This window comes from Corvus kubaryi, unplaced genomic scaffold (assembly GCF_017639235.1).
Source record: "Corvus kubaryi isolate FWS band 111438036 unplaced genomic scaffold, C.kubaryi_AGA036_p1.0 split3-37304, whole genome shotgun sequence".
Classification (NCBI taxonomy): Eukaryota; Metazoa; Chordata; class Aves; order Passeriformes; family Corvidae; genus Corvus; species Corvus kubaryi.
The window spans coordinates 1,632,265-1,656,891 of NW_024582087.1; the positions used below are offsets into that span (position 1 = coordinate 1,632,265).

General features: G+C 60.2%; 4 protein-coding genes across 4 annotated transcripts in view; 3 read left to right on the forward strand and 1 right to left on the reverse strand.

Moving 5' to 3' along the window:
• Positions 1-2: 2 nt before the first annotated feature.
• RNF19B (ring finger protein 19B) lies at positions 3-11,752 on the forward strand (the record flags this gene model as incomplete). The annotated part of the gene is made up of 9 exons (XM_042015362.1): positions 3-283; positions 5,305-5,510; positions 7,087-7,231; positions 7,645-7,807; positions 8,406-8,520; positions 8,982-9,122; positions 9,271-9,478; positions 10,378-10,509; positions 10,947-11,752. Coding segments are annotated over 9 exons (1,887 nt in total), but the record flags the coding sequence as incomplete, so codon positions are not given.
• An 822-nt stretch (positions 11,753-12,574) lies between these two features.
• On the forward strand, positions 12,575-15,790 carry TMEM54 (transmembrane protein 54). Its single transcript, XM_042015761.1, has 6 exons — positions 12,575-12,760; positions 13,287-13,480; positions 13,803-13,862; positions 14,000-14,188; positions 14,314-14,448; positions 14,589-15,790. Exons 1-6 carry the CDS (start codon positions 12,748-12,750, stop codon positions 14,679-14,681), a joined length of 684 nt encoding a protein of 227 aa, XP_041871695.1. The 5' UTR covers positions 12,575-12,747; the 3' UTR covers positions 14,682-15,790.
• HPCA (hippocalcin) lies at positions 14,929-17,010 on the reverse strand. The gene is made up of 3 exons (XM_042015764.1): positions 16,431-17,010; positions 15,763-15,868; positions 14,929-15,521 (listed from the first exon to the last, which is right to left on the reverse strand). Exons 1-3 carry the CDS (start codon positions 16,806-16,808, stop codon positions 15,424-15,426), a joined length of 582 nt encoding a protein of 193 aa, XP_041871698.1. The 5' UTR covers positions 16,809-17,010; the 3' UTR covers positions 14,929-15,423.
• Positions 17,011-18,166: 1,156 nt separating this feature from the next.
• Positions 18,167-24,627, forward strand: part of FNDC5 (fibronectin type III domain containing 5) — a 20,548-nt gene continuing 14,087 nt past the window's right edge. Inside the window, exons 1-3 of the mRNA XM_042015364.1 lie at positions 18,167-18,514; positions 21,262-21,309; positions 23,116-23,230. Of these exons, the coding sequence (XP_041871298.1) occupies positions 18,167-18,514; positions 21,262-21,309; positions 23,116-23,230 (511 nt within the window). The remainder of the gene's footprint in view (positions 18,515-21,261; positions 21,310-23,115; positions 23,231-24,627) is intronic.

The window sequence follows — 24,627 nt, forward strand, 5'->3', positions numbered from 1 at the left end:
GCACGCTGTGCCTGGTGCGGCAGCCGGCGGAGAACGCGCCGCGGCTGCTGTCGTGCCCGCACCGGTCGTGCGGGGCCTGCCTGCGGCAGTACCTGCGCATCGAGATCACCGAGTCCCGCGTCAACATCTGCTGCCCCGAGTGCAGCGAGCGCCTCAACCCCGCCGACATCCGCCGCCTGCTCCGCGACTCCCCGCACCTCGTCGCCAAGTACGAGGAGTTCATGCTGCGCCGCTGCCTCGCCGCCGACCCCGACTGCCGCTGGTGTCCCGCCCCCGACTGCGGGTGAGTGCTGGGGGACACGCTGGGGTGGCGGTGGGGTGCTGCCACTCCGCCCTAGGACAGCCCGGGGAGAGAGGGACCTGTTCTTCTCTCCATCCTGGCATATCCTGGGGAGTGGGGAAGCCGCTGTCCCCGTAGGATGCTGTTCTCTCCATCCTGGGACAGCTTGGCAGGGCAAACCGGCTGTCTCCTTAGGGTGTTCCCCATCCATCGGTCCTGGGCTGTGTTGGGGAAAGGAGACCGCCGCCCTGGAGGGATGCTGCCTGTCTCCAACACGTGCTGGGATAGCTGGGTGAGGTGGAACACACTGTGGGTTGCTGCCTATGCCCAGCAGGTCCTGGGGATGGCATCCCATCTGAGGTGGCCCTGGGACTCACTGTCCTGCCCGTCCCCACGTGGGTCCCCGGATAGCACAGGGAGGGCTGGCTCACTTTCAGTGGGGTGCTGCTGCTGATACACTTCTGGTCCTGCTGTGTCCCATGAAGAGCCCTCGCTGCAGGGGTTCTGTGCTTATCTGCAGTCTGTTCGGGGCAGCTGATAGACCTTGGGTACCAAAATTCCATCCATCCCTATTATCTCTCTAGAGCACCAGGATTTGACCTTGGGGGTTGTGAAAACACAGCTAAATCGGGTAGGAGTGGTACGACTTGAAGGGGGTTTTAGCTGAGCCATCGTTCCCCTAATTTAACAGAAACGTTTTTTTCTGCACAAATGGGAAGTGTGGAGATTCCCAGCTGCGTGTTTCACTGCCTGTCCTGGGGACAGGGCATGGGGACAACGCTGCAATCTCCAGGAGTGGGGAAGAAGGAACCGTAACCTGTCACTTTTTCCCAGGGAGGACGTGAATACATGGCAGAGAGGAGGGATGTTGACTCACTGTCCCTTGCCCAAGTGAGGAAACGTCTGTCTGTCCAGAACTCAGCCCAGCCAAGCTTGATGACTGTGTAGTTATGAGCGTGTTGCTTTCATTTTCTCTTCCCTTTTCTTATAAACGAACTCTGTTATGTTTCTGTTTTGGGCGTGAGCCAAAGCTGCCTGGAAAAGAGCTTTGTCGGGGAACTTAAGAGAAGTGCTGTGAAGTTGAGCTACGACTCAGCTTGGATGGCAATTCTGGGTAGCAAGAACATGAAAGGAAAGTCTGACCTAGTAGTCGGAATGGAAAAGGTGGTGGGAGGGTTGTGAAGATTTAATCAGAGCCTTGTAATAGGCATCCTATGCAAAGCAGTGAACCTGGCTCAGGTTACCCATTTCACGGCCTCTTGAGCATCCTGTATGAGGGCTTGTTCCTTCAGAGGGTGAAGTTAACAGCAAACAACACCTTTGCTCCTTTCTGAAGCCAAATCAAGTGCAAGATCTTGATATTTCAGCAGCGCCGGGGTTGAGATCAGGGAGATAGAGCAGGTTGTGCTGCCACGGAGGGAATGCCTCTGCTGGTAACCGGCTGGAGAAAATCAGGTTCCTGCTCACCGAATCTCAGCTCCTGGACTGTTGTGATGGTATCTGTGCCCAGGATAAGGTGTACAAACAGCGACGTCACCCAGGCTGGCTGGTTGGAAGGAGCCAGCTCCAGCACGGCCCGGAGGGCGTTGCCTCTGTGACAGCAACGCAGCCTGAGCCTGATCCCTTCCTCTGGCGGGGGTTCGGGCGGGCTGGTGTCACACACGGCTCTTTCTCTGGGCTAAAACCTCCTCCTTGGTTAGTCAGTGAGCAGGATGAGCCAGGTGACGTGCTGGCATCCTCCTCCCAGCTGCCCAGAAGAGCAAGAAGCGAGACCCCGGGGCTGTTGGAGATGTTGGAGACAGCTCTCGTGGACCAGCGCTGCTGGTGTGTCTGTAGCACTCGAACAAAGGCTGTTGGAATCAGCCCTCCGGCAGGGAGAGGAATTAATCACCCTATTCATTCTTCCCAGCAGAGCTTGTGTGGCTGTGCTTATGTAAAATCAGGGTATGAATTATTTACAGCGGGCTTTCCCCGCTGTAGTAGTGCCGGAGTACGGAGAGCGTAGGGCTGGGGGCACGGCAGAGTGATGCTTGGCACTGAATGTCACCCACCACTGTCACCGAAAGCCCGGGAAAAACAGAAACTCCCCAACAACATCTTTCTAGTGTCAGAGAATCAAGGCATTACTTTATTCTGGCCAGGATGTGCCATAGAAATCGTTTCATCCACACATGCCCGATTTGTGCAGTGAAAATCCTTCCATCCCACCTGGTTCTTTACCAGACTTATCACATATTTATACATTGAAGACCCCAAAGAAATTCAGGTTCATTGGTCTGAAATTACACAGTGCTTAGGATTCGATCTCCTATTGGTCATTGATCCCTTCGATGCTAATTTGGTCCTCATTATTTGGTTCTCTTATCGATCTTTTCCCAGACCAGGTGTCTCCAGCCTCACCAGGGGGTGATGTTTGTTAATGTCCGTTTATCTCCTCTGTATCTTCTGGCTCCTCCCAGTCTGTTGATGTTCAGCTTATCAGGCCTCACCGGGGCTTTTGAAGAGAAACTTCACTTCCCCTCCCCTTGGGCAAAGGTGAACAAAACCCCTGACTGAAGTTATGAAAAAAAAAATTAAAAAAAGCTCAAAGTTCTATCATTTCCACCACCACCAGAGTGGGCTGGGTATGGCCCTGGGTGTCACCCCCACCGAGGTGCTGGCATCAAGGGGCTGCAGGGCTGTGACAGACAGGACCCTAAAAACATCCTGTGCGTTCCTAAATGAAAGAGCCTGGCTGTGCTGGCCGGGGGGAGGAGGAGGAGGAGGAGAACACAACACCGGTGCGTGTTGCCATGGAAACCCCGGTCAATTGATGCGCCATCAATCGCAAAACAAATCCTTTTCTGTGTTTGCAGCTTCGGGTTTTTTTTCCCCCCTTGCTACAATCAGGTGGTATCGCTGTCTAGTGTTTGTCACACTGCAGCCTTCCCAAAAGCTTAGGAGGATAACAGAACCTTTAAAGAAAACGGAGCTGTGTGGGCTGAGATCCGTGAATGGGCAGGAGGAGGGAAGGAGGGAACTCGTGGCCATCCAAGGAGGGGGCTGGAAGCGGAGCTGTGCGATTCCTAGGGTCTCAGGAAGACACTCACATTGCTTCCTGGGGAAAACTCGGGGAGGAGAACTCACTTTCCTCTCTCATCTGCTGGGGTTGATCCTGGAAATGGCCATTTAAGCCAGCAGTGTGTCAGAGGTCAGTGGAAGAGGAGAGCCACTGTCTGTCCAGGTCCTGCAGTGACTATTCCTCAGCATTTCACTTCAAAACTCACTTTCTAGTTGACCTTGACGTGGAGATGTGTTATTTTTTTCCCCAATACACAGTCCTGAAGCTTCTTTCCCCACAGCTGTGGGCTTGTGCATGATATTTGTCATTTCAGCTCCAGCAATAAAATATAAATGCTGATGGTTTTAATTTCTTGAGTGTTTAAAAAAACCCAACGTTTTGAGCGAGGAGTTAATTTAGAGTGTGGGGTTGCTTAATATATTACACTGAGCTCTCCTAGCCTGCTGTTATGGTTTGAAATAGCAGTGTCACAACACAGCTGGGCAGATGAAGCTTTTCCTTTCTGTTTTGCCAAGGGCAGGCCTGGAGGATAGTGACAGGGTGAGGACATTTAGTGGAATATTCCTTAGGCAAGGTGCACAGGAATTAAGTTTGTCCCTCCCAACCCCCTGGGCCAGCTGCATCACGGAATTATCATATAGGAACAGAGTGGTTTGGGTTGGAAGGGACCTTAAAGTTCATCCAGGCGTGGGCTGGGACACTTTCCACTAGACCAGGTTGCTCCAAACCCTGTCCAACCTGGCCTTGGACACTTCCAGAGATGGGATTTTCCCGTCTCTCCTCCTGCTGGGCTCAGGTGCAGGTGTGTGGATGCACAGGTAGAGCTGCAGTCGTTCCTCCCGGCCCTCAGATGTTGTTTCTTTGGCGATGATGTCGTAGCCTGGCAGGATGAAGTAGCTCAAACTCCCACGGGGTATGAATCATTGTGGTATGACACACGGAGCGGCTCTCACGCTGCTGCCTCTGAGCAGAAGAGGCAATACAACTCGAGCCACACGAGCTCTAAATATGAAACCCTAAATAGGAGTTACTCTCCTCTGACCACTAACAAAAATACTGAGGATGAGCAACAAAAATACTCTTTTGCCATATGGGTGTCGCAGGACTGGGAAGGCACTTCTGGAATTGCTCATGGCAGCCCCTGCCAATGGAAACAGCCTCATCCTCAGTGGCTGTCGGGCAGATTTCTGCAGCAGTGCTTGGTGATGCTACATAGGTTCCCTGTTCCTTCTGGGAGTGTCACACCGCTGTCACAGCGAGCTGGTTGGACTTGGCCTCTCTCTCTCACACAGTCGATTATTTCACTCCAGTTTCGGCTTGTTCCGAAGGCAGGGCATTGTTCTTCTTCACCGCTCTTTGGAAGAGGAAGCTCTGTGGAGATCATCAGGAGCTCGCTTGTTGACTTAGCTACATATGGAACTGTTACTCCACTTTTTTAGAATCATTCAGTTGACAGAAGTGCCCAGGACAACCTCAGTTTGCCTAGACTCCTCTGGACCACACAGCATCCACCCATAGGTCTGGCCTAAGGAAATGAGGGATGTGTGTGCCTGGAAAGAGCAGCCAGAGACTGCCCTGGGAGGAAACAGCAAGGAATTAGCTGGGCACACTGGGCCAGACAAATCTGGCCTGTGTGAATTGCCAGTGAGAACTGCCAGCAGTTACTGAGGAGAGAACTCAGCATCTCAAGCTGCCTGCATGAAAGATCCTGCCCTGAGTAACCCAATTAGCACTGCTTAATTTCAGGCCCTGCAGTTCAAGCCGCAGGCCTGGAGAGCGCAGGAATGTGTCTGGTGTGGAGGCTGCTGCACCAGGGATCAGGAGTGAGATGGGGGAGGTGGGCTGGTGGCTCTGGGTGTCCTGCCCTGCTCGAGCAGAGCAGCTCAGGCACTGGACAGCCTGAAGGAAAGGACTCTCACTCGGTGACTCTGTGTTTCAATTCCCGCGCTGTCTCCTCGCCCAGGTACGCGGTGATCGCCTACGGCTGCGCCAGCTGCCCCAAGCTGACCTGCGAGAGGGACGGCTGCCAGACAGAGTTCTGCTACCACTGCAAGCAGATATGGCACCCCAACCAAACCTGCGACATGGCCCGGCAGCAGCGGGCACAGACCCTGCGGGTACGGACCAAGCACACGTCGGGCCTCAGCTACGGACAGGAGTCCGGGCCGGGTATGGATTTACCCCTTTTTCATCAGATATCCCAAGCTGGCACAGACCCACTAGGCTCCAGCTCCTTGCCGTGCACAGGACAGCCCCAAGAGTCACACCCTGATTTTTTGGTTGCTCAATTGGGTGTGTATGTGCTGAGAAAGAGGCACCTCTGTGCAAACCTCCCTCCCCTCAAAGCCAGTGCCCCGAGTGTCTCCAGCAGCTGTGAAACTCACGAGTCATTTCCCCTCCTCCTGTGTGTTAGAACGCATCTGATCTCTTCCAGCAGCACCAAACAGATCAGTAGGTGATGATGTGCTTTGGGTCCTTCTGTGTCACGGCAACTCCCCTCACCCGCCCCAGCTCTGCTTGTGGCTCTTTTGATCTTGGATGTTCTCGCTTTTTTGCTGATCTAAACCCTGAACAAGCAGTCACTTTTTTACCATTGCAGCTTCAAAGCTGCCTGGTGCGGTCGTGAAGAGCAGCATTCATGGCCGGCTGGGTGTGGGGAGCTCTGCTCTGTGCACTGTTAGGTGTTGGTAATGGCAGGTACCAAAAAAAATGCCAACCCACAGACTCCTCCGCTGCCTGCTGGGAGCTGCTGTGTCTGCTGAGTTTGTGTTCCTTAAAAATAACTTTATTGACTCTGGAAGTGGGCAGTGAGGCCATTTTTCAAAGCCCTACCCCCAAACAAAATACCCTGTTTTTCCTTCTGTGTGAGGAGTTTAAATGTTAATTCACTCCGTGTGGAGCTGTCGTCAGTGGTTCTGGGGTGGCTTAGTGGTGTGCCGAGGTCCAGCAGGCCCCAATTTAGAGAACCCTAAGAATGGACAGCATGGATACTGCCCCAGCCAGCAGAAAAACCCAGTGTATGAGTTTTTCTATCCTGTTAAAAGAGATCCCTGCCAGGAAGGGCACTTAGCCATGGAAAGGGAGGTTTTTGAGACAGTGGTTTCTCCCCACCCCGCTGTGCTGGATCCAGCCTGGTGATTAATAAGGTGTGAGCTGGGCTCACAGCTGGATTTCATCTTGCTGAGCTTTGCCGGGGCCAGCAGAGCCCCGAACCACGGCACAGCCATTGCATAACCACGGTCAGATGATGCCTGAATTAAGGAAGGGATGAAAGCCCCTTATCCTGCTCTGCCAGCAGCAGGCTGGGGCCTGGGCAGCCTCTGCAGCTGTGCATGGCTACAGCCCCATGTCCCCTAAAGGCCAAGTTTGGGGTTTCTCCAGTGCCTGTTCTCCCAGTTGTTGTGTTTTTCTTGGCCCATGAATCACCTCAGTGGAGCAATTCAGTCATGGCTCGTTGTGCTGGGCAGGTAGGACTCGTTCCCTGTGTTTAAGCCTGTTCTGGAATACATCCCATTCAAGACTTAGAACAAGCTTCCAAAAGCAGCTCTCATTCCCAGTCCCTGCTGCTTGGTGGGGTCTGTCACATCAATATCACCTCCTCTGAGATGACCTAAAGCCACACCACCCCCTGTGAGCAGCAGCCACGGTGTCGTGCTGCCCAGAAAACGAGGATTTCGGAGGGCAACGAGATTCCTTTGCTCTCACAGCAGAGATGCCATCTGAATTCCTTGTTTCCTCCCCGCAGCCGATGACATCAAGCCGTGCCCACGCTGCAGCGCTTACATCATCAAGATGAACGACGGCAGCTGCAACCACATGACGTGTGCCGTGTGTGGCTGCGAGTTCTGCTGGCTCTGCATGAAGGAGATCTCGGATCTGCATTACCTCAGGTGAGCAGGGCAGCGGCACGTGCCTCTCCCAGGCTGCCTGGAGGAGTTCACTGCCTCCCTTGGACTTTCACCCTCCTGTTTCAGCGATCAGCCGGTGAAATTTTATTGTTTCTGACCCAAAGAGGTGGACTCTGTTCCTGCTTTGCAGCATTCAGGTGTTTTGCCCACACACCAAAAAGAAAAAAGCTCCTGGTAGAGTTGCTTTTCAGAGCTCTTGGTGTACTGAGTATTAAACATAGACCCAGTAGTGCGATATTCACCTTTTGGGGGGGAAAAAAGACAGAAAACTTATCTGTGTTGTCTACCTGCTTCTTAAGTTCTGGCTTTTATTCATGTGCAAGTTGAATTTGGGTTCTCAGGAACATATAGGAATTGCTGGCATATTAATACAACTCTTTTCCCTTCCCATGAAGCCCCTCTGGCTGTACATTCTGGGGCAAAAAGCCATGGAGTCGTAAAAAGAAGATTCTCTGGCAGCTGGGCACGTTGATTGGAGCTCCTGTGGGCATCTCCCTCATCGCTGGCATTGCCATTCCTGCCATGGTCATTGGCATCCCTGTGTACGTTGGGAGGAAGGTGAGTGTGGGGGGCAGAAGGGTTTGGGCTGTTCTCTGTGCTGACCAGAAATTTAGAGCTGATAGGAAGGGTGGATCTTGTCAGAGAACCAAAATTCAGTTTTCTCTTCTAAAGCTTCTCTTATCTCCTGGGCATTGTGTGGGCAGGGGGAAGGTGGTGGCTGATTGCCCTGGTAGCCCTTTGAGTCCGCCCAAATGCATTTTGTGTTTCTCTTGTGCCTCTGCCTTGAGCCAGGAGCACCCAGGGGTCCCTTTTGAGCCCATCCTGTGATGCTGGGGGACTCTGAGGGACAGTGGTTGGACCTCGAGCATCAGACTTTGCCCTGCAGTCACTTGTGTTTTGGTGCTGACCCCAAACTCTGTGGTGCTGTTTGTGCTGGCAAAGAGATGTTGAGAGGGCAGAAGTGGCACATCAGCCCTGCACTTGCGGTTGCTTCTTTTTCTTAAACACAGAGCCTCCTGCTAGGTGTGCTCTGTGAGGAGATCTGTGCTCAAAATGAGGTTCTTCAAGGCTTCATGCAGCTGGCAAGGCTGGAAGATCACTTTTTCATGTCCTCTGGGTGTCTGCTGTTCTCACCTGGTGCTTTTCCTTCCATCAGATCCACAGCAGGTACGAGGGGAAGAAAACCTCCAAGCACAAGAGGAACTTGGCCATTACTGGTGGGGTCACCTTGTCTGTCATTGCCTCTCCAGTCATTGCTGCTGTCAGTGTTGGTAAGTGGGCTCAGCTCCGTCCTTTCTGCTGGCCCAGTAGCCACTGAGACAAGTGGGTAGCCCAGCCCTGTGGCATGGGGGTGGCCAAAGGGCCATTTGCAGAGTGCAGCTGTGTGTGGGTTTGGGCGCAGTGCTCTGTCTCACACGCTGATGTGCTCCAGCTGGCCCAGAGCCAGCACAGGGCTTGTCTGGAGCACCAGTTGCCTGTGCCACATCCCATCCTGGAGCCCCTTGTCACACAGAGCTGTCTCTTGTGGTTTGGTGGCTGCTGTCATGGGGGTTCAACGCTCTTGGGGTTCCCCCACTGAGCACAAAGGGCTCCTCCACTGTCTGTCTGCAAAATTGTGAACTGGGACCTTTAGAAGCAGCAAAACCACGACTGAGAGAGTCCCTGAAAAACCTTTTCTGTCTGCCCAACACATCCTTAAGCTCCTCTTAACGCAGCTCGTCCTCCTCTCCAGGAATTGGGGTCCCCATCATGCTGGCCTACGTCTATGGGGTTGTGCCCATCTCGCTGTGCCGGGGCGGCGGCTGCGGGGTCAGCACAGCCAACGGAAAGGGGGTGAAAATCGAGTTTGATGAAGATGATGGACCCATCACAGGTAATAACTGGTGAAGGGAAGAGGGTGCAGCAAAATGCTCTTGGGATGAAATGGTTGAGGGTCTTGATCCCTCCCAAATCTGAGATGAGACATCGCAGCCGAGCGCTCCCACTGCCAATTCCAACCCCTGTGCTCTCCTTCCCCGCAGTGGCCGATGCCTGGAGAGCCCTGAAGAACCCCAGCATCGGAGAGAGCAGCATTGAGGGGCTGACCAGCGTGCTGAGCACCAGTGGCAGCCCCACGGACGGGCTCAGTGTCATACAGGGCAACTACAGTGAGACCGCCAGCTTCGCCGCCCTGTCCGGGGGCACCCTGAGTGGAGGGGTCCTCTCGGGGAGCAAGGGCAAGTACAGCAGGTAACTGGACTGTGGGAAAAGCAGAGAGGTTCCCAAGGCCTCTGTGGGTTGAGTGGGTTTATTTTGGGGAGCATTGGGGGAGTGTGAGTGAACGTGCTTTGATCTAGAGGTTGCGTCATGGTGTTTTTGTGCCGTGGGCTGTTGTAGAATAACCAGTTCTAGGAGATCATAGATTGCCCAGAGAGGTTGTGGGGTCCCTGCAGATGTTCCAAGACCTGTTTGGATGTGGCTCTGAGCAGCCTGGTCTAGTGGGAGGTGTCCCTGCCCGTGGCAGGGGGTTGGAGCTAAAGGATCTTTAAGGTCCTTTCCGACCCCAACCATTCCATGATTCTGTTTCTGGAGTCAGTCTAGTTCTTGCAAGGAGGACAGATCCCTGCTGAGCTCCTTGAGACCACGGAGCTGATGCTTCAGCTTAATTGGGAACAGCACAGAGCTCCTGCCTGGCCTGCTTAAAGCTGTTCCAGCCCTGTTATCCCAGCCTGGAGGCTTCGATGCCTCCTGTTCTCCAGCAGCCAGGGTCAAGGCTCTCCAAGTCAGGAGGTTACACCGAAGTTTTCCTCCCAACTTGCCTGTGAGTCAGTTTGCTGGGTAATTAGAGCCACGTGTTGATGTGGCAGCCAGGATGCAATCACGGCTCTGTGCGAGATCCATGGAAATCAGCTCTTTGCAGGAATCGTGTGAGTCATGGATGCAAACACTGCTTTACCTTCGTCATGGAAAGCGGAATGGATTTGCCTAAATGGAGCCAAAAATGAGACTAAATGAGAGCAGCCACTGGGGTTAAACTCCTGTCACGCTGAGCTGTGCCAGCTCACAGGGATTCTCACTTTCCCGTGAGGAGCAGGGACAGGTTGGTGCTCCTGGGGAGCATTTCTGAGGAATCCTCTTGTTTCCTGCAGGCTGGAAGTCCAGGCAGATGTCCAGAAGGAGATTTTCCCCAAAGACTCGGTCAGTCTGGGGGCAATCAGCGACAACGCCAGCACCCGAGCCATGGCTGGTTCCATCATCAGCTCCTACAACCCCCAGGACAGGTAGGAGGACGTGGAATGCTGAGAAGAGCGTTGGTGGAGGGTGTCCTGGAAAAATCCACGCTCTGTGAGCGCTGCTGTGGGTGGTGGGATGGCTGTGTTTGCACCAGGCTGCTCTCCTGCCTGGGATCCATCCTTCTCCTAGCCAAGGACAATTTGGGAGCAGCCTTGCTGTGGGGTGTGGAGGCTGGGGAGGGGATCTGCAGCCCAGCACCCCCAGGGGCTGTTCTGGCAGCTTGAGGCGACTCAGGAGCTTTCCCAGCTCAGCTCCTGGCTCAGCCTGGGGATATCGTGGCTCTGTTGGGAGGATCCAAGGAGAGCAGCGAGTCATGGGGTGATGAGCAGCACCTTGCTCGTGTTTGCGAGGTGTGGTCCTCCCAGTACAGCCCAGTCGAACCCAGTAACTGCTCCCAGTAACGTGAGGGTGCTTGTTCCTGCAGGGAGTGCAATAACATGGAGATCCAGGTGGACATTGAAGCCAAACCCAGCCACTACCAGCTGGCCAGCAGCAGCAGCACAGAGGACTCCCTGCATGTCCACACCCAAATGGCCGAGAACGAGGAAGAGGAGGAGGAGGAGGAGGAAGAAGAGGAGGAGGAGGAGGAGGAGGAGGAGGGTGAGCAGGAGCAGACGTGCAAACACCAAAGCTGTGAGCAAAAGGACTGCATTGCCAGCCAGACGTGGGACATCACCCTGGCCCAGCCCGAGAGCATCCGGAGCGACCTGGAGAGCTCGGACAGCCAGTCGGACGACGTGCCGGACATTACCTCGGACGAGTGCGAGTCCCCCCACTCTCAGACTGCAGCAGGCTGCCCACAGACCCCCAGAGCAAGAGGTGCCGAGAGCCCAAGTGCCCACCTGAGCCACTGTGCCCAAGCTGAGGGCTGCCGGCTGGACGAGATGGTCCAGCTGGAATGCATCGAAGCCAGAGTGTGACCTGAGCACCCTCCCTGTCACTGCAGCTCCTGGGCCAGGGTTGTGTCCGTGTTGGCTTCTGTGTGCCATCCTCCAGCCTCGCCTCGGGGAGTTGCTGTTTCTTACGTGACAAAAAAAAAATAAAAAGAAAAAGGAAAGAGAAACAAAACAGAGTAAACAAAAAAAAAATGGAAATCCCCCACCCTCTTTTTGTTTTAATTTATTGGTTCAAACTCTGTGAGGTGTGTAAGAGTGTAAATATGTACGTGTGTCTGTATGTCTGCAACCATCCTAAGGGACTCTTGGAATAAAGACTCTGGTTGTCATTCGACCTGAATCCAGCTCGTCCTTTCCAAAGCTGCAGGGAAACCTTCCAGCTGCCTTTGCCCACGTGAATGCTCTTCCCAAAGGCTTGGCAAGAGGAGAGGTCTCTCTTCTCCCTGTGCAGCAGGGCTGGGTACAGGTTAAAGGAGGGGAAGAATGGGGAAAAAAGCCAAATTTCCAGCTGTTCTGGGTGTCTGGGAGCTGAGGCTGCTGAGAGCAGTGGCTCAGGTGGGACACTGGGGACAGTGCCTTTCCCCAGACCAGTGCCAGGAGCCAGGGCTGTCCCTGTAATTAAATTGTTGCTCCCCACAGCCCCTCGGTGTGAGCAGAGCTGGGGGCTCCTCCCACAGCCACCCCAGCACTCCCCTGTCCCCATCCCACTCCCCTGAACCTTTCCTGGAAGCTTCCTGAGGGCGATGGCCACCAAACCGGCTCCTCTGAGCCACCTTTTGGCCAAGTCACCACCTGCCCTGACCCCTCTGCTTTGCCCTCTCCCTGCAGGTCAGTCCCTGGCACCTGGCAGTGCTGGCCAGTGGCCCGTGGTCCGGCAGTGTCCCACCCCCAGGGGCTGCCCCTTCCCAGACCCTCAGGATCGCAGCCTGCTGCCGGGGCTTCGGGGAGTGCTGGGGAGCTGGGGATGGATGGAGAGGGGGGTGAGGAAGCATGGAACGGTGTAGGGGCAGGGAAGGGTGAATTGGCACGGCACGGCATGGCACGGCATGGCACGGCATGTCACAGCACGGCTGCTGGCTTGGCAGCAAGGGGAGGGCAGGGCTGGGACCCGCGGGAGAAGGTGGAGTTATCCCTTAGTCCCGGGGAGCTGGTCTGACAGGAATCGGAGCAGCGGGCGGTGGCTCCGGTGGCCTGGTCCTGCCCCGTCCCAGCCCTGCTCCCAGCGGGACGCGTTTGGACCCCGATGGACGCGACTGCCCGGGGGCTGAGGGCAGGGCAGGCCCCCGGGGCATCGAGGGGCTCTGCTGGCCTGACCCCGGCCCGGTGAGGATGTGCCAAGTGGGTGAGTCCCGGCTCTGGCGTGGGGATCGCAGCAGGAGGGCTCCATCCCTGCCCTCCTGCAGGGGGGAAACTGAGGCAGGGAGGGAGGGAGAGGAGCTGAGGGGCTCGGATGGGGTCAGGGAAGGAGCTGGGCTGAGCACGGGTGGTGGTGGGTGTGTGAGGGTGGATTCCAGAGGGGGAACAGCCCCACAGTCCTTCCTCAAAGTGCTGGGTGCCAGAACCCAGCCCTGGAGCTGCCATTTGGGGACAGCCGCTCTCCCCCAGCTTCCTCATCACTCCGAGGAGCCCCAGCTCTTCCCAGCCCCACAGGGACCCTGTCCCCATGGTCACTGGCCCCACACCTTTGCCCCAGTCTCAGGAGAGCCGGCTGGAGCAGTGGTTTGCATACCTGGGCTACCAGTGGCTTCCACATCACCTCCTGCCTCATCCCCTGCCAGCACGGGGCACGTCCTTTGGGGCTGTCCCCAAATGCCCCATCCCTGTGCCAAGAAGGGATGGCTCAGTGCCACCCCACACCCTCGTCTCAGGCCACCCCGATCCTGGCAGCCACCGAAAGGTGCTGATGAAAACGGGGCTCATCCTCCTCATCGTCGGGCACCTCAACTTCATCACCGGGGCCCTCGTCCACGGCACCGTCCTGCGCTTCGTGGTCACTGCCCGGGACGCCACGTCCCTGCACTACGGTGTCACCAACACCGCCTCTGTCATCGCTGCGCTGCTGGTACCGCTGGGAGCGGGGCCGGGGACACGGGGGAGGGGATGTGGGGAGGGGTTGGGACGAGGGAGGGATGGGTTGGGGATGCAGGCTGGGAAGGAGACGGGATGCGGGATGGACCCTGCTCCGTCTCCCCTTCCCTGCTCTGAACAAGCCTTTCTAGCGCAAATTCAAAAATGAAACGCTCAGGGATTTGTTACTGGTGAGGCTGCGGGAGATGAAGCACTGCCCCCTGGATGAGCTTCCAGGGACAATTCCAGCCGGGAATGGGAGCGGTGTCCCTCAGGCAGGTGCTGCTCCTCGCTGACCTCCCTGTGCTTCCTCCCAGACCATCTCCTGTGGGGTCTCTGCCCTGCTGCTGTCCCGTTACCTCGGCCCTGCTGCCCTCGTAAGCACCCCCAGCCCCTCTCCCAGCACCCGGGGGCTGCAGCCCTCCCAGGGAGCCCCCACAGCCCCTCTGTGGGCTCCGTCCTGGGGAGGGAACATCCCCACGTCCCCGCGCTGCCTCTCCTCTCCCTCCTGCAGAAATGGGCGCTGCTCGCCCTGAGCGCCTGCAGCAGCCTGTGCTGCCTGTGCTGCCTCCTGGGGCTGCTCGTGGCCATCGGGCTGACCCTGGGCAACCAGGGCCGGGTGCTGCTGGCCCCCTGCTCCATCGCCAACATCGCCCTCGCCCCGGTGTCCCGCGAGTGCCCCTTCGATCCCACCCGCGTCTATGTGAGTCCCCCGCGGGCTGGGGATGGGGATGGGGATGGGGATGGGGATGGGGATGGGATGGGATGGGATGGGATGGGATGGGATGGGGAGGACGTGCAGGGAGCTGATGTCCCCCTGTCTCCCAGAGCTCCACGCTGTCCCTCTGGGCCATGTCCCTCCTGCTCGGGGCCATGGAGATCTTCTTCAGCATCCGCTGCCTCCTGCTCACCCTCGGCCTCCTCCACCTCGGCTGCTGCTGCCGTGGGATGCTCCGGAGGAAGGTGATTCCTAATTCCTGGGCTCAGCTCCAACCCCTCCCCTGCAGGGCTGGGACAGACCTGGCTGGGCGCAGGGGTAAGACTTGTGCATCCAAGGCTTCCATCCCTCTGGTCCCGTTCTCATCACCCTCTCCGGCTTCCAGGTCTCCTTGCAGGCAACTCCTGTGGAGAGCCCTGCCCCCGGGCAGTGCCTGGCCTTGCTGAGGCTGGACAGTGTGGAAGTTGCCCGGCTCTGAGCGGGGCCTGAGAGATAATTGACCCTGTGGATGTGTCCTGGCAGTTTCCCACCCCATCCCAGCACCGGCACAGCCCCACGACAGGACTCTGCTGCCTCCCAGCCCGGCTGTTGTGCGGACACATCCCCTGGAGCACGAGCCCATCCCATGGCCTGGGGCTGCAGCGAGGGAGGAAACTGGGCTGGATCCCGTCCCTGCAGGGAGGAACTTTCCCCGGGGGTTCCACGGCCCCTTCCCCAGCACGGACTGCACTGACACGAACTTTATTCTGTGGGTATTAAAAGCCCAGAAGCGCGGCCCCCCCGCGGCCCCACCCCCCTGCGCTGGTGTGGGGAAGGGGCTGACCCGGCCATGCCCGTGGCAGTGTCCTCATGCGGGGGCGGGGTTCTGGGGACCCCCCAGCCACCGGGTCTTTGTCCCCTGGGCCGCGTCCCCGCGCCTGCCGGAGATGCAGCAGTGGCTCGGCCGCCAGGCTGGGTTGTCCCCTGCTCCAAGCCCCGGTGCTGGGGGGGACTGTCCTCACTCAGGGCTGACCCTGCCTCCATCCTCCCACCAGTCAAGCCAGTGCAGGAGCCCCCTCGGGATGGGGACTGTCCCCTGGGCTCCCCTCACCCAGCTGGGCTTCAGCTCTCATCCCACAGGGGGCTGTGGGGGCACAGCGGGGACCGCAGGGACCGGGCAAGGGACAGTGACCGTGGGCAGGGTCGGGGGTGGCGGGGGAGGCTGCAGGGGTCGGCGGGGCTCAGAACTGCATGGCCCCGCTGGGGTCGCACTGCAGCAGGCGCACGATGGACGGGTCGCTCTTGGCCCCTCTGATGAACTCCTCCAGCGAGAGCTTCCCTGCGGGGAAGGGGACACGGTTCAGCCGCCACCCGGCACCAGAGACCACCCAGCGCAGCCCAGGGACACCCCCCCACCCGGGAGGAGCACCCTGGGGTGCCCGGCACCCTGAGCCCCTCCGGCCACTGGGGCCACGCCAGCGGACACGAGCCATTTAATCAGCGTGCGTGCGGCTCCTTCTAAGAGCCCCGGATTTAGCCATGAGACCTTGCCCTAATCCCCTCCATCTCCTCTCATTTACCGTCGTTATTAGTATCCATCTGTCGGAAGATTTTGTCCGTCCTTTTCTCCGGGGTGGATTCATCTTCAGGCATGTTCATCACAGAGGAGACCATTTTGTAGATGGCCTGGGAGAAGGCGAGGGGGATGAGGGTGGGTGCGGAGTGGGCACCTGGCGTTGCCCACCTGGGACAGGGACAGAGCTGCAGGCTTCGCTTCCCTGGGAATGGGGCTGGCGTTTAACACCCTTTCCATGGGATCAGGCTGTGCTGGGCTTCAGCTCCCAGCGCAGCCAGGGCTGGAGCTGCCCCTGCAGGGAGGATTTGGCCACTGGGATGATGCCGCAGTGGCCATGGGAATCACCAGGTTGGGATTTGGGCAAGGAGAGCGTCTCCTGCCCGTTGTGCTCGGGGACAGCTGCCTGCTCTGGAAGCACGGGAGGAGTCCGGGATGGGGTAACAAAGGGACATCCCCGGGCAGGGAAGAATTGGGGATGCTCCGGGACAGCCTGATCCCTGATAACAGCAACAGGCTCATCCCTGGTGCTGCCAAGCCCTGCACCGGGGGTCCCACAGGGTGAAACCCCCAAGCCACCTGCACCCCGGGAGGGGACAACCACCGTGGCACCGCGGTGACAGCCAGGAGCGCCCAGCAGGAGCCGCGGCGGGGCAGGACGGGGCAGCCCGGTACCTTCACGATCTCCAGCATCTCCTCCCGGCTGATGTAGCCGTTGCCATCCAGGTCGTACATGCTGAAGGCCCACATGAGCTTCTGCTCCAGCTTCCCGCGGGAGGTGACGCTCAGGGCGATGATGAACTCCCTGAAGTCGATGGTGCCGTCGCCGTTGGTGTCGAAGGTGCGGAAAACGTGCTCGGCGAACTTGGAGGCGTCGCCGTAGGGGAAGAAGTTGGCGTAGATCTTCTTGAACTCCTCCACGTTGAGCATGCCCGAGGGACAGTCCTTCAGGAAACCCTTGTACCAGCCCTGCAGCTCCAGGTCGGAGAACTCCGTGTTTTCCCGCAGGTCCTGGAGCATCTCCGGGCGGAGTTTGCTGTTCTGCTTCCCCATTCCGCTGGCACAGCGCTGCAGGGCCGGGGGCCTGGCCGGGCTCGGGGGGTCCCTCTGCGCTACAGGAGGGGAGAGGGACGGGGCAGCGCTCCCTGGCAGCCCCAGGACGCCCGGCCGGACGCCGATGCTGCTCCCTCCATCCCCGCTGGCCGCTCTGAGCCGTCGGGGCCAGCCCCGGGGACCACCCAGTGCCAGGCAGCGCCAGCCCCCTCCTGTTTGCGTAATAAGCCCTTATAGCTCATTTGCATAATATATAGGTGATATATAGGTGGGATCAGCAGGGCAGAGCAGCCCGGAGGAGGGGACAGGGCCGGATTCGGCCCCGGCAGAGCTTTGCCTGCGGTTCTGGGTCCAGCCCAGCTTCGGGGCTGGCCGGATCTGGGTCAGATCCCTCGGAGGAGGGTTATTTTCAGCTCCTCCGCTGTCTCCGTTAATATTTGATGCCTCCGGCGGAGCCCCGGGGAGGGCTGTGGGTGGCAGGTGCCCGCTCGGGGCTCTCGCCCACAGCCCACGGGGACCCAGCGCATCCCATCGCAGCAGGGTCAGCCCCGAGGAGCGCAGGGGGGTCGGGAGGAGGGCGGGGAGGGTGTCCCACACCCGGGCACGCACCTCAGCTCCCCACCCTGGGGGCTCTGTGGTGACCCTGACCCACTGGCACTGCCCTGGGTGTCCCCCGGCTGTGTCGTGACCCCTCCGTGGGGGAGGAGGGGCTCGGGGGGATTCAGGGCTGCAGTGGGGGGCTTCAGTGCCAGGAGCTGCCTTATTCGGAGCAGGGAGAGGTCCCAGCACCCCCAAACTCCCCAAAGATTCCTTTGGATCTCAGGGCAAACAGGACCCCCCCCAAGAGGAGCAGCCGGGTAGGGCTGGACCCCTCAATTACAGGGGGATGGGACCCCTCAGAGTCTCCCCATCACCCCCCACCACGGCTCCAGCCCCGCTCCAGCAGCCCGAGGAAGGATCTGCCTGTGCCCACCCCACTCAGGGCTCCCCAGTTTTGTCCCCCCAGGGCTGGCACGACCCCCACCCTCAATGGCCGGGGTCTGTGACCTTTCCCCACTGCCGGGGGCAGCTCCCGCCGCTGGGGAGAGAACCTGTGGGGGGCTCAGCACCCCGAGAGGGCTCTGCAAGCACCCCCCCAAGGCGGACACCTCCGCAAGGGAGGTTGGGGACCCCCACGGAATCCTCTCCCGGGGCGGGGGGGGGTGGTTACAGAGGATTCCCCCCAAACCGGACACCCTCGGACAGAGAGGGACTGCCGGGGACACAGCCCAGGGAGGGTCCCTCCCGTGGAGAGCCATCACCGGGCACCCCTGAAGGAAGCGTCCGGGACCGCGGGGGACACCGAGCAGCCCCGGAAGATGCGGCAGGGCGGGGGTGACTCCGCAGCCGCCGGCGGGGATGGACGTGCCCGGGGCTGGGTCCGTGCCGGTGCCCCGGACTCTCCGGTTCCTCAGTGCCCCCCGCCCGTGTTTGCGCGTGTCCTCCCCCCCGCCCCGAGCCTCTCATCCCCACCACCTCCTACCTGCCCGGAGACCGCCGCTGTCGCCGCCGCCGCCGCCGCCACCGCAGCCCGGGAGCGCCCGCTGCAGCGGGGGGGCACCGGCACCGGGGGCACCACCGGAGCATCCCCCGGGACCCCCACCCGCCCCGGCCACTGCCCCACGGAGGAGAGCTCGGGGTGCAGCCCCTGGGCCCCCCGGAGAAGGGTCTGGGGAGGGAGGGGGGATTGGAAAGGGCTGGGGGGGCTCTGGGAGCACGGGGAGGGCTGGGGGCGTTGGGGACATTGGGAGGACAGAGATGTTGGTGTTAATGGGAAGACTGGGAGCACTGGGAGGTTTTCAGGCACTGGGAACATTGGGAGAACTGGGAGATCTTGGGGCAATGGGAACACTGGGAGCACTCAGAGCAATGGGAAAACTGGGAAGGAGCGGTGGGACCACTGGGTGGACTGAGAGATCTTTGGGCACTGGGAGGACTGGAAACACTGAGAGATCTTGGGGCACTGAGAGCTCTGGCAGGTCTTGGGGCAATGGGAGCACTGGGAGCACTGGGAGCACAGGGACAAGCTGTCTCTGCTGGCCCAAGAAGGTGGCGAGCCAGGCGTTTTGGGGCTAGAAAGGGACATTTTGTGTTTGGTGTCCCCAGGACTCATCTGAGGGCAGCAAAGCATCCCCAAGTCATTCCAGCAAGGAGCAAAGAGGTTTTGGAACACTGGGAAAAGGCTCCAGGGCAGACAGACGCTCTCCATAGGGAGGTGCCATTCCCAGCAGGTTTTCCAGGGTCCCTGCACCAGCTCCCTCCATTTGCAGCGCCCGGGATCGCCGTGGGGAGCAGATGGCAGGGGCAGATGGGAGCGAGAGCCACTCTCCTTGGAATTACACAACCAAAAGTGCATCAAGTGATTAAATCACGGCCCCACCGCTGCTCTGGGGGAACAGGAACGTGCTGGGGTGGCTGCTCCAGCATGGGGAGCTGGGGGGAAGGAGCCAGCGTGGGGCTAATTCACCCCAAAATCTGCTGGGCATTCAGAACTGTGGCTGCTCCATCCCTGGAAGTGTCCAAGGCCAGGTTGGATGGGGCTTGGAGCAAGCTGGGATAGTGGAAGGTGTCCCTGCCTGTGGCAGGGGTGGCACTGGGTGATCCTTAAGGGGTCTTCCAACCCAAACCAGTCCATGATCAGTGAGGCCAAGGGGCTTCGGGCACCCACCCAGGGAGACCTGGCATTGCCAGGCCTAAAACTGCAGCCTGAAGCAGGGCAGGAGGCAGGGACCAGTCCTGGCAAAGCATCCGAAATCCAGAGGTTTTGGAACACCAGTGGGCAAACAGAGGTTGAGAACAGGGCCAGCCCAGGCCCTGAGGAGCATGGGGACTTTGACACACCACAGGAACGAGGAATTCCTACTAATTAACCTGGGAACCCTCCCTGAGCTCCAGGTAGGGGGTTTGTGTGCTGGTGTCAAACCCAGTGGAGCGTTTTGGGAATGGGATTGGGCTGGAAACACAGGAACTGGTGATGGGAGCTGCTGCTGCTGCTGCAGTATTTCGTCCTCTCCCGTTTAAGAAAGAGGTTTGGAATGGGGGGTGGGATGGGATTTGAGTAGAAAGGTGAGGAAAAGGGAGATTGGTGCCATTGGGAAGACGTCCTGGGGGGCTGGAGCTGAGCACCCCACAGGCAGCAGTGCCAGGGCTGGGGGAGAGTGGGGGCCCCAAGGTGAGGGTGCCACCTCCCCTCTGATAATCTTCATATCTATTTTAATCCCCCTGACCATGAGTGACAGAGGCACGGCTGACGCAGGCTGATCTGAAAGCATCCCATTTCCGACTCCAACCCGACCCTAAACCCACCTAATCCCCGCGCTGGAAGGGATTGCGGGAGGGAGAGGGAGGATAATGCCCGTGAGGGGGGCACGGGCAGGGACATCAAACCCCCCGTGACTCACAGGGTCCTTGGCACCGGGGACAAACACCCCCCAGCTCATCCTGCCTGGTTCCCACCCCCTCCACCCCAAAACGTTGCGTTTGTATGGCTGGAGCCCCGTCCAGCACCCCTTGCCACGGGGATGGGCACCACGGCTCGTGCTGCCAGGGATCAGGATGTCCTGGGAAGCGGGACCATCTCCTGGCGGTGCCAGGGCAGGCAGGGCTGGCCCGGGCGGGTCCCGCTGGCCCCGCGGTGCTGCCAGGAGGGTGCTGAAATAGCCACAAGCTCCGCGGTGGCACCTTCCCAAAGCTGCACGGCACCAGCCGTGGGGTGCTGGTGATGCCCGCCTGGGAGTTCCCCCTCGTTTTCCTCCCGTTCCTCCTCCTCCTCCTCCTCCTCCCCGCAGGGATTTCTGTGGGAATTTCCTGCGTTGCCATAGCAGCCGTGAAGCCCCCGAGGCTCCGCTGCAGCAGAGCAGGGCGGATTGGGGCTGCAGGGGACACCCCGGCAGGGGACACCCCGGCAGGGGACAGCCCGGCAGGGGACACCCCGGCAGGGGACACCGCCGTGTCCCCGTGCCCCAGGACAGGGGTGCAGGGCTCCCCGGGCTGCAGGGCTCCGCACACACCTCTGAGTGTCCCGGGCGGTGCGTGATGGCCTCGGCGTGGCCCTGGCTGTGGTCCCCAAGCCGATGGGGTCGATGATGCTCAGGGTGCCCAGAGCTCGGTGGGTTTGGGGTCCAGCATCAGCCTCGCCGCCCTCACCGGCCCCAAGTGCCCGCGGGAGCATCCTCGTTGGTGCCCACGCAGCCAGGGTGGCACAGAAGGAGCCCAGGTGTGTCCAGGGTGGCTGTGGGTGTGTCCAGGGGGGTTTGGTGCTCAGCACACATCAGGCACCATCCCTAAAACCTGCTGAGACACTGGGACAAACTGGGAGGGGAGAGGGCAAAGCAAGAAGGGCTCAGCCCCTCGCTGTACCAGGGTGTCCCCAATACCCCCCAGACCCCTCCCCGCTGCCCCACGCTGACTCCAGAGCGTGTCCCTGTCCCCACGCCCAGGCCCCGCGGAGGACACGGGCAAGGTGAGCAGGGCAGGGTGGGGCAGGGGCTGCGGGAATCGCCGGGGATTAAAAGCAAATACCCAGATAATGAGGATCTTTGGTAAAAAGCCCATTTGTATAATTTAAACCTCTAATAGGCTTCCTGGAATACAAAGCCCTTTGTGATGCCCGATCTCATCTGGATCAGGAGCCATTCTCTCGCTAAATCTTCGAGCACCGCGGGGATGCGGGGACGTTTCATAACATTTCCTAACAGAGCGGCTCCATCCAACGTCCCCGTGTCCCTGTGTCCCCGTGTCCCCACGTCCCCGTGTCCCCAAGTCCCCACGTCCCCGTGTCCCCACGTCCTCGTCTCCCCGTGTCCCTGTGTCCCCACGTCCCCACGTCCCTGTGTCCCCGTGTCCCCACGTCCCCGTGCCCCCAAGTCCCCACGTCCCCGTGTCCCTGTGTCCCCACGTCCCCGTGTCCCCGTGCCCCCAAGTCCCCACGTCCCCACATCCCTGTGTCCCCGTGTCCCCGTGTCCCCGTGCCCCCAAGTCCCCACGTCCCCACATCCCTGTGTCCCCGTGTCCCCGTGTCCCTGTGTCCCCAAGTCCCCACGTCCCCGTGCCCCCAAGTCCCCGTGTCCCCGTGTCCCCACGTGCGGTGCCCGCGGTGCCGCCCCGCAGCACGTCCCGCTCACCTCGCCCAGCCGGCCCAAGGTCGGGGCTCCTGGGGACACCGTGCCGGTCCCCGTGGGGCGCTGGCACCTGGACACGTGTGCCCTGAGCCTGTGGCACGGGGCTGCGACGTGGTTTGGGGCGGTTTGGGCACTGGCGTGTCCCCAGCCCTGGCGGTGGCCGTGCTGGTGCTGGGGCCCCGTTTTCTCTCTCACTCCCCTGGCAGTACCTGCAGAGGTGCCAGACCTGGAAGGGTTCTCCTACCATGGGGACAGTTTTGTCACCGTGCCCAGAGGGTCACAGGCTGCCCGAGCAGCCCACAGCCAGGCTCTGCCCCAGTTCTCACAGTCTGGGACTCCAGCAGGGCTCTGCTGGGGGGATCAGGATATGCCCAGGGCTGTTGAGGGGCTGCAGCTCGCCCGTGTTGTGTCCCAGCCTGGGGACTGAGGGCTGCGGAGGTGGCACTGCCATCCCGGGAAGGTCACGGCCACGCTGATGCAGAAATGGGGGAGACTGGGGGGGTCTGGAGCTGGGAGGGCGCCCAGAGGGGTCTGGACCCAGCCTTGTCCCTTGTCCCCCCGCCCTCCTCAAGGAACGGAGGGGTTAAACGCCATCACCACTGCCACCAGTGCCACCAGTGCCACCAGTGCCACCAGTGCCATGGCCACGAGCGGGCCCCGGGCTCCCTCTCGTGGCGTCTCACCCCATCTCATGGGGTGACCGAGGGACCCTCGGGGACCCGTCGGGACAGCGGGGCCGGGGGACCTGGCCGGGGGGCTCCGAGCCGGGGGGCTCCGAGCGTGGGGACCCCAGTCCGCTCCTTGCCAACCCCGGCTGCCCCCAGCCCCCTGCGGCAGAATCCCCCGGGACGCGCCCGGGCGCGGGGCCGGGGTGCGGATCCTGTCCCGGGGGTGCCGGGGGGATGTTGGGGGGTCCCGGCTGTGCCCCCCAATCCTCCCCCGGCCCTCGGCGGGGCCGGACCCGGCGCGGTGTCGGCAGGTGGCAGCAGCGGCTTTCGGCAGCGCCGGGATGCGGGGGCTCCCCGCACCTCCTGCACCTCCTGAACCCCCTGCTTGTTCCACACCCTGCATCCCCCGCACCCCCTGCAGCCCACATCACCCTCAGCACCCTCTAAGGACGGCACTCAGCACCCCCTGCACCCCCCCAGCCTCCTGCCCATCTCCCCCTGCCCAGCACCCCCCCCCAGGCACGACCTCACACCCAGCACCAGGAGCTGGGGGGGACCAAGACCCCAGAGAAGCTCCCAGAGGGTGCCCACACAGGTGAGGAGCTGCGGGTGGGGTCTGTGACGGGTGCAGAACCTTCCCCCCGAGGGTTTGGGGTGCCCCAGGGAGGTGCAGGTGGGGCATGGGGGTGGCCGAGCTGCTCCAGGGGCACACCTGAGCCCCCCAGATCTGCCAACATCCCTCAGTTCCACCGTGATCCCCACTGTCCCTCTCGGGGGACACCCAGATCATCTCTGCACGCACCCATTTCCCTCGTGGGCTGCACACGAGGCCCCTCACGACGGCCCCACGCCACAACGCGTGGATTTAGGGACAATTTTTTGGTGTCCCAGGGTTGTGGGCTCGGTGCTCGGCTCCTGCCAGAGCCCAGCCCGGTGAGGGTGAGGTGGGACAGGACGGGGCTGGGTGTGAGCAGTGGGACAGCTGGCGGCCTCCCAGGTGTCCGTCTGGTGCTGGGAGAGGGAAGAGGAGCGTCTGCGGAGCCTGAGTGCGTAATTAGAGCTGTGACTTAATTGGCAGACGGGGGACGCGTGACGGGCGTGGTGTGACTTGAATAGCGATGGGCTGGGGAGGTGGAGGAGGCTCCGCACTGCACGGGAAGCCCGGAGGGGACCAGGGGGACCAGGACACTCCAAAAGGCCTTGGCCAGTGGTGGGAAAGGAGAAGGGACAGGGAAAGGACAAGCACAAGGAGCCAGGGGCAGCCAGGACCTGAACCCCTGGAGGGGACCTCAGTGCATTGGTGACATCCCAGGGCACCTGCTGAGCGTGGCAGATGCCATGGGGTTGGAAAAGAGCAACGTTCCTCCTTTATTTGGAAAGGGGGAAAGGGAAAAAACCAAGGAATTGTGGTGTTAGCTGTGTTCAGCCTCTGGAAAAATACCAGGACACATCAGAAACCCTCCTGTGGGAGCCTGGGAGGCAGCGGGATGACAGGGACCGGCCTTGCCACATCCTCCAGGAGCCACTGGGGCAAAACACTGCCTGTCCCACGTGCTGGGGCCCAGCCTCGGCTCCCTGTCGGCACAGGATGGGGTCCAGCCAGGCAGCAAATCCCTGGTTTTGTGAGCCAATCCCTCCATCTCGCTGCTGGGGGACTTGGAATTCCCTCTGCGGAGACAGGGAAGCACTGCTGCTGCCGCTGGCAGGGAGGCACATCCTGCTGGGATCTGGGCTTTGTGTTCCTGGAGCTGTTCTGGCATCACCAGCATCGGAACTTGGGGCTTGTGATGCTGCCCCAGGTGTGCAGGCCACGGAGGAAGCACCGTCAGAAGCCTGAGCCCAGCAGTGTCTCCTGCCCAGCCTCGTGTTCTGGTGAGGGAAGGCCCAGGGGAAGCAGCTCCCGGCCTGGAACCATCCCCCTGCAGGGCTGTGCCCAAATCCTGCTCCAGCGAGCCCAGTGTCCCTGCAGGGCTGTGCCCAAATCCTGCTCCA

Coding starts and splice junctions, on each gene's coding strand:
- HPCA (XM_042015764.1), bottom strand. CDS start 16,808: ATGGGGAAGCAGAACAGCAAACTCCGCCCGGAGATGCTCCAGGACCTG. Junction 15,869..16,430: donor AGATGCTGGAGATCGTGAAG/GTACCGGGCTGC, acceptor GCCTTCTCCCAG/GCCATCTACAAAATGGTCTC. Junction 15,522..15,762: donor GATGGATACTAATAACGACG/GTAAATGAGAGG, acceptor CCTTCCCCGCAG/GGAAGCTCTCGCTGGAGGAG.
- TMEM54 (XM_042015761.1), top strand. Junction 13,481..13,802: donor CTGTCATCGCTGCGCTGCTG/GTACCGCTGGGA, acceptor GCTTCCTCCCAG/ACCATCTCCTGTGGGGTCTC. Junction 13,863..13,999: donor ACCTCGGCCCTGCTGCCCTC/GTAAGCACCCCC, acceptor TCCCTCCTGCAG/AAATGGGCGCTGCTCGCCCT.